Below are 8,532 nucleotides of genomic sequence, written 5' to 3'. Positions count from 1 at the left end.
AGCATCCTCAGAGTCCACTTCTACAACCAGATGGTAAAAACAGCCATGTTGGTAATCCATCAAAGATTTCACATCATTCAGTTAGGTAATATCTAACAAATAGGAGAGCTTAGGGACACGGAATTCAGAAGCTTTTATAGATCTAACTACAGCATATTATTCTGTAAAGAATCATTTAAAAAAATCAGGAAAACTTTGTTTAGTTTGATAAAGAATTATACGAGACATAAAAACGATTAGCAAAATATGTACCATATTTACTTAAATCTAAAACAAGGTTTTCCCTCAGGTAGCATAGGGATGGGGGGAGGGAGCAGTACTGCAGCTCTGATTCTGACCCTGAGCCTGGGTTGGGGCCAGAGTCAAACCCACAGTAGCCTCCTGCTCCCCCCTCTGTTTGCCCTCTGCAGTTTCTGCCACCTGCCCTGTCTTTAGGGTTACCATATGTCCGGGTTTTCCTGGACATGTCCTCTTTTTTGGACGCCTGTGCTGCGTTTGGGTGGCTTTTTAAAACAAGAGCAAATGTCTGGGTTTTCTGCTCTCCCAGGCTGGCTGCTTGGGGCTGGAAGCAGTGGCCAACGTGCACAATTTCCCAGTGCAATGAACAACCACCTGTAGGCAGCTGAGTGGGTGAAAGGCAGCCAGGAGCTAGAGCAGGAGCTACCCAGCTGCAGCTTCCCCCCTGCTTGCCTGGGCACATGGTGTTGCCACTTCTCTGTGCTACCTGTTGCCCAAAATGGCACAGAAGGTGCAGGGGCCAGTGAGAGCTGAGCAGCATCTGAATGATTGCAGCAACAGTGGGAGTAGCCCCACCAGGAAGCTGTGAGCACTGGCAGTGCCATTGGTGGGAGTGGGCAGGGCTTGGCCCCATGTGGAGTGCTGGGAGGGCAGCTGTGGGCCGGGTGGGGGGTGGATTGCACCTGTACTACACTGCCTAGGTGAGCTCTGCTGCCTCCTACCCTGCTCCCCCACCTCCAGCCAGTTCCTAGGACCTAGCATGTGGACAGCCCCCTCCACACACGCACATGCCCTGTTCCCCCCAACACACACACACATACACACTATATAAAACAATAACATTTCTACTTCATAGTACAATTTGTGATTTTCAGATCTGGAGAAATATCTGTGAAGATTCCTTTAGTTGCAGCACATAATGCAAAACAGAAAAACAGCCCTTCTGTATGTGAAATAGCAGATGATCTTTGTAGAAACACTGCTGTTGCATCCAACAAAGTCTCCTCAGATAAGATCAGTTCTGAACTGTTACTGAGTTCTGAGAAAAGTAATTCAAAACCGAATGAAATAGACAAAATGCAAATGGTCTTAGATGCAAGTGTGTGTGTCAAAGGTATGCTAATTTATTGTTTAATAGATTTTATTTTTAGACATTACTATAACTTGGCCTATAAAAGTGATTTAATTGCCATCTGACATAGTACATCTAAGTGAGAATTACAGTTCATGCCATTTCAGGCTGCTTTCAAATTCATAAACCTTAATATTTATTTGTACTTAATTTAAAGAGGATGTTCACCCAAAACTGTACCTGTGCTAAAATTATTTAAAGATCAGTTCTTGTAAGAATAATAACCTAAATGGAATAAAATGAACATTAACTTACTATAACTCAAGAAAATGTAGTATATTCTATTTCAACCACATCTACCCCCTTCTTGCAGATTGCTTACATTCTGTCAGCTCTGTGAAGCTAGCAACTCCAAAGCATTAACAAATAAACCAAGCTTCATTAAATAAACAGATTTGGGATACTTTGGACATGGGTAAACATCTCCTAGAGATGAGCGGCTCACTCAGACAATGCCAGGCTGCTACCTATGATAAGGTGACTGCAACCTGCAGCGCTGACTGCGCCTGTGATCATGCCACACTGGAGAGAGTCTCAATTAAGAAAGACCATGCTTGGCATCTGGTGCAGCTAGTACCTGTCTGTTTACACCAGTAATTTGTATTGCTGTAACAACTGAGTTCCAGGACTCAAATATAAGTAGTCTTCATTGACAGATCTGCAGTTCCCTGTTGCTATGTTTTTCTGTCTTTTTAAATATTTCTTCCTGTACTTCCTGAGATCTGGGTGGCATTTTATAACTCCCTCTTTGGCATTCAACTCATTTTTTTCATGAACAGATCCAGACTGCCAGCTAATTTTTGATCTGCTTGTCTGACCACATACTCCTATTGGATAATGTTGGATAAAGATCTCCTAGCAATTTAGGAACATCAGCTTTCTTTGCTTTTATTATAAGAGCTAATGCTGCCTTCAGAGCTATTGAGTAAGCTGGGTAATGATAGGAAACTGTGCAACCTCTGACTTGAGAGCCCTGAGAGAGAGATCAGTTGGGCATAACTTTAGTAGCTTGTTTTATGATTGAAATTTTCTTCCCCAAACTTCCAGCTCTGTGCCAGGGATTTGGAAACACTTAGGGTCCTGTAGGGTTTCCATGCTTATGGGCCATTGCAGGAAATGTGGGAGCCATAAGAGCTGTGGCTAATTTTCCAGATTTACAGAAGTGGAGATAAGAACTGAAAATCAGTACTAGCCAGGGTTTCTAAAGTTTCTAGGCTCTCAGTTCAACAGTAAAGAGACTGGAGGTAGTCCCTGGTGTTCTGCATCACTGGACTGTCCCAAAGCAGCAGACCCTGAGCTGAATGACTGAGAGATGGAGATATAAAGGAAGGTATTACCTGTGGATTACTTTTTTCTCTTATTAGACTGGGTAAACACCTGATTCCCTTATGGTAGGCTGTACTGAGGCTGCAGCATTTAGAATAAGATTTCTGGCTCCAGGACAGCCTTCTTGGCGGGCTGCCCCAGACTCTGGAAACCTGTGCTTTCCAACAACCCACCAGAAAACTTGCTTGCAATTTGATGAAAATTTGTCAAATTTGTGATGTTCTACTAAAATATGTCAGGTTTCACAAGTATTTTCCAATGAAAGTGTTGATGGGAAATGTCAACCTGCCTTAGTCAACAGCATCTCATGATCAACAACATGGAAGGCAGTTGATAGCTTCTATTTCTGTATGTGTTTGTATATGGTATATACTGTATATAGCATATTCTGAAGAAAAAAATGCAATATTTCTAAAATAGGCGTTTCTGTATTTCATGAAAGTCAAATGATATTGTTCCTCTTTTTTTTAAAGTAATTTAAATGTGCTTTTTTGGTTGCAGAAAATCAGCCATGGACAGAACTCAATTGTAGCTGTGTTATCATCTCTGATGTCAGTAATGTACCATCTATGGGCCCATTTGAAGAGTTTATGAAACCACACTATGATAGTCCATTACCATTAAATGAAAATATGACTGAGTGGAAGAAACATGCACTATTTTGTAGATCAGATATTAAATCTACTATAAAGGAATGTAATAAAGAGGGGAGTCTAAATAATGAGTCATATAATATAACTGATAATGGCAAAGTGATTACCACTACAAGTGCTTGGCCAGAACTAAGTTTGTCGCCTCAACTTCCTCCTTTACCAGTTCAGTCTATCAATGAATTTGGTAAGACAGAATCAAATAAGATGCACTTGGTTAGTGAGAGAAAGCCTGAGGAAACTGTTTATGATGCTGATATGGAATTGACAGCTAGTGATTTGCGCGAGATCCTCACAGTTGCATCAAAAGCCAAAAATAATAGGAATAGTAATGTAAAAAATGATAAAATTTCGGCAAATTTAAGAAAGGTGAGATATTCAAATACAGGAAAAAAGAATAAAAAGAAAATGAACAGCAATACTAGACGCATTTCTGGTTTTCCAAATGAGGACGGGTACAAAAATACTGAAGTTGCTAAAAATTCAAATATTGCTGAACCAGAAGCTGACATGTTTCAAATGCAGATAAAACCTGTGGCTCAAGGGAATGCTTTGAAGAAATGGAAATTGCTGAGAATCAATAAACATGATTTTGGACAGAACTCTCAAAACAATCATAAAAATGTCAGACAGACCTATGTGGTTAATTTAGCATGTCCTGATGAACCAAAACAAGAAAAAAATAAAGAAGGTTGCTTGGAAAACATGGCTGACAAGCTCCAAAACCCTGACTTTATCTTATCCTCTAGCAAGGTGCTATCAAAAGATTATAGTATTAAAAGTTTACAAAGTAAAGAAAATGACATGTCCAATACCTTGTCTCTAGAGCAGAACTTAGCAGTTACAAATGGGAAGCATAATAGACCAAAAATAAACAGAAAAAACTTTCAAATCCCTTCTGAAATGAGCAAAACAAACTACTATGGAGAAAAAACTGGACAGCAGCCAGACAGCTGTTCAAAAAGTTCCAATGCAAAGGCATGCCAATCTGATTGTAAGACAAAACAAGACCAGAAGAGTAACAGAAAGAGTGAATATCACAAAGATAATAGCTGCAGGGACAGTTCTAGTTATACTGTACCTATTCAGAAGATAGGCCAAAAGGTTAATATTTCACCAGGAAGCTCAAAGCATCTCTTGACAAAAAATAGCCAGAAAAATAATATTAATAAATCAAAAGATATTGCACCATGTACATTTTCTGTAAAGCAATGGTTAAAAAATGAAACCCTGTCACGCAGTGAAGTTCTTGCAAATAGAATTACCAAAACACAGCAAGTTCAGGGAGTTTTCGATATTCAGACCAGTAAACCTAAGAACAAACAATCAGCTAAATCCTCCTTAAAGAATGTGGTTGACTGCAGCATTAAAAAGCCTTCTGTTTTAATTTTTCCAGATAATCAGATTAAGAACAAAGTCAAAATTATTTCTAAGGATCCTGAGATTAGGCTAGAAGGATATGACAGGAAGCACATTGACCAGATGGAACAGAATGTTTTGCATGACCAAAAGTCCGAAACAGAAGTGGAGTCCTTCATGAACAAGTTGATTGTTAAACCAGAACTACTGCATTTTATGCCTAAAGAATCAGAACTTTTAAAATTCTCACCTGTGGCCTGTTCTGAGGATATGTCAGTTACTTCATGCAGCTCTTATCAAGGGAGTCTTTCACACAAAAAGCTCCCAGCTGCTGACCACCATAAAATTTCTGTAAACTTCCCTCTGCTAAAGAACTCTGAAATCTTAGAAAAAACTAATGAGACACCATTATGCACTAATAAAAAATGGAGGAAAGTTGAAATTACTTTTGAAGGATCTTGTCAAAAGAACTTAATACTATGCAATGGTAAGTATTTGAGCCATGAAAAATCTAATGAAAGGTTAGACTGTAATATGTTATATAGAGAAAGGGTAATTTCTTTGAATATTGCTAATATAGATCCCCCGCACTATTAGTCATGTTATTTATCTTGATTTTAGTCATGAATTGTCAATCACTATCAAAAGTGGATGAAGTAGGGGTGGTAAAAAAAGATTGGAAATCGCTGATACTGTTTTTTCTTTTTTGTGGTAGATAATGTTCCTATTAGTTTATAATGTATCCCAGGTTCATGTGTATTCAGGCTTCTTTAAGTGGTTTATAGTCTCTGTGAACCAACCATAGTTGGTGCTTGTACTATTCCTGTAAAGAGTGTAATAGAATTGTATTGGGAGATTTTCACTTGAAGAGTTAAAATGGAAGGTTAAGCAATTTCTTTGGCAATTATGTAAGGGTAAAATAATCATTTGAAGACCTATTAGATCCTAATTCTTGCAAATGGAAGATAGAGCCAAGAGTCTTTTCCATTAACTCTCTCAATTCCTACCAATTACTTTCCTATAAGATCTACAATACAATACTAATACAACTACAATATTAATTCTGAGGCCTTTGCCAAGAAAATCCTGTTCAGAATTTGTCTAACATGCAGCTATTAAGACACTTTATAGGCATGCAGCTATAAAGACACCAGGACATTTTTCTGTATTTTACAGAAGAAAGTTCAAACTTTTCAATTGGGTTTAAATTTAAACAAATATGGTTAATCATACTGAAGCAAAACAAGTTACCCTTCACAAATCAGGGGTATGCAGTATCAGTTCCTTTTAATGTTACTCCTTTATCCAATAGCCTTAGAAATAAAATAGACTTAATACTATAACTCCTTTATGCCTATATAAATGTTTATATGCAGTTTACAAGTAGTCTTCTGGCACAGGGATATACTCCACATTGTGGTGCTTTGCCCATCCTCTGAATCCCCGGGAAACCCATGATGGGTTTCATAGTTAAATGCTGGCAATATCAGACTGCCACAAAAATTCCTTGTGCTCATAGCTAGCCAGATTTAAATTATAGCAGTTGGTAGGTTGTACCAAGAGTCAAAGCAGTCCTTAATTCATTCCAAAGTAGTTAAATTATAGAACTGATGAAAAACACTTTCCTTGTCTAGTCATTGTGTCTTACGCTGAATGATACTTGGTAAATCAGATCGTGTGATTCCAAAGTAGTATTTGTGCCAATTAACAAATATTAGTTTTTAAAACATTTTAAAAAATTAATTTGGTAATTCAGAAATTATTTGAAATGAAGGATGCAAACAACTGTATTCACAGAGAGTCAAGCTCTGCAAGATCTGACAAATATGAAATTATATCCCCATAATTCCTTGCCTGAAACCCAGAAAAAATTTGAAGAAAACTCAAAAACACCAGCTAGACCAAGAAAAAACATTTGCTACAAAGAACCCAGATTAAACAGGTTAGTAGAACTATTTTTTCCCAGCAAGTTGCATATTGCATCTGTATCTAAAGTATCTTATCTAAAGTACTAGCAAATTGCCCATCAAGCATGATGGGGGGGTGGGGCAGAGGCCTGCATTGCCCCTCCACCCCCAGCCTTGGGTCAGGGTCCAGCTTCCCTCCCTTCCCCACCTGCCACTTTGGGCCCGGGCTCATTCACTTTTCTCCCTCTCATTGTTTCGGGTCCAATTCTCCCCCACCCCCTGCTGCTTCGGGTATGGGCCCATGCCCCCCCCCCACCTCCTGCCTCCCAGAATGGGGAGGAGGGGAGTTTGCATGCAGGTGGTGGCAGCTGGGTCTGGTGGCCAGCAGTGGCAGCCACCGGTGGAGGCAGCTGAAGGCGGTGGCATGTAGCCGTGCACTGCCACCAGTAAACTCCCCCTCCCCTTCCTGCTCTCTTCCCTCCCTTCCTCCTCTCTCCCCGCTGCCTCCCGCTCCCTCCTGGCTATTGTTGGGGTGCCTGCTCCAGCCCCTCAGTGTCATAGCAGCACTCTGCCATTTGGGGAGGTGAAGTCAATGTTACGCTGCCAGCACCCCATGCCGCTGCCATCTCCAAGGAGCAGGGCTGGAGGGAGTGAGGCCAGTACCACTGGCCTCACACCCCCACCTCCCCACTCCATCCTCTCCATCATGGCAGCGCTCCAGTCCCCACTGTCTCCCTCTGCCTCCAACGAGCAGAGGCACGGTGGGGCGAGGTCAGCACTGGTGGCTTCCCCCCCCCCCCCCGGCCCTTCAGTCCCTGGTGTCATGGCACTCCACTGTGTCTCTGTCAGTTGGAGCACTCTTATTGGCTGCTGAGACAACCAGTCAGAGTGCAAATAAAGCATTACAGACAGACAGACAGGCTAAGGCTTTTATAATATTAGAATTGTATCATTATTGTACCTAAAGTATCCCAAAAGCATATACTTCTGTGACATCTGACTGAAAGACAATACTATGGAGAAGGATATGGGATTCTTGGTAGATCACAGACACAGTATGACTCTATAGTGTGACATAGCTGCACAAAAGGTGAATGTGGTTTTGGGATGCATCGATAGAAACATTAGGTGGAAGACACAGGAGGTGATAGTGCCTCTCAGCTTGGCACTGGTTAGTAGGCCTGTGTGAGTCAGCAGAGATCCAATCCGGCCGCTTCGGATGGCCACTTCGAGGAGTGGATGGCCGCTTCAGCCCCTGCATGGATCTCCTTGAAACTTGGCAGGCTTTGTGGCCTCAGCAAGAGCTACCACCCCTGCAGTTTTGACCCTCCTGTGTTGTAACACAGACATGACATGAGTTTTGCATTCAAGAATTTGGGGTATGTCACAAGCCGGCTAGGCACTGTGAGTGTATCAGCTGTTAGGCTGCTGAGTTCGGGATCAAGGAGGTGAGCTGGGAGTGAAGTAAAGGCAAATTTACTTATAGCTTAGCATACAACAGTTAACAGAAAGGTTAATGCGACAAACAGTACAATAATAAAGGGCTAATAGTGAATGATAACAACAGATAGAATAACAAAGAGTTCCTACATGGGGTTGGCAACTTATCGGCAGTCCCTCTAAGCCAGTTGCGTGCCAAGTTGTTCCAGCAAAGTCAGGCGTCCCCAATCAATGCTGTCCAAGGGGTCACTGGGAAGGTCCCTTGGTCAGGATCTGGTCCTCACTCACACCGGGAGTCCAGGGTCCAGGCTTGGTACAGCTATGGTCCTTCTGTCCCATCCTTCTAACTGGTCACTTGACATGCACATTCCTTTATACCTTATTTTATGCTAATCTGTTGGCTTTAGAGCCACTCACAATCTTGCCCTATAGCTATTACCCTATGGGATCAAAAGGTGTTAGAAATTATCATGAAAGGTTA

At 41.2% G+C, this 8,532-nt stretch overlaps 1 protein-coding gene across 1 annotated transcript in view; it reads left to right on the top strand.

Annotated features, from left to right (window-relative positions):
* The window catches only part of LOC109323238, a 15,312-nt gene continuing 6,780 nt past the window's right edge, over positions 1-8,532 (top strand). Inside the window, exons 1-4 of the mRNA XM_019554695.1 lie at positions 1-85; positions 1,113-1,351; positions 3,197-5,191; positions 6,502-6,646. Coding sequence (XP_019410240.1) covers positions 1,315-1,351; positions 3,197-5,191; positions 6,502-6,646 — 2,177 coding nt within the window. The 5' untranslated portion in view covers positions 1-85; positions 1,113-1,314. The remainder of the gene's footprint in view (positions 86-1,112; positions 1,352-3,196; positions 5,192-6,501; positions 6,647-8,532) is intronic.

The sequence above is a fragment of the Crocodylus porosus genome, unplaced genomic scaffold (assembly GCF_001723895.1).
Source record: "Crocodylus porosus isolate Cpor-Errol unplaced genomic scaffold, CroPor_comp1, whole genome shotgun sequence".
NCBI classification, from domain to species: domain Eukaryota; kingdom Metazoa; phylum Chordata; order Crocodylia; family Crocodylidae; genus Crocodylus; species Crocodylus porosus.
The sequence above is the reverse complement of the archived record's forward strand: the minus strand, read 5'-3'. Positions and strand labels throughout refer to the sequence as shown.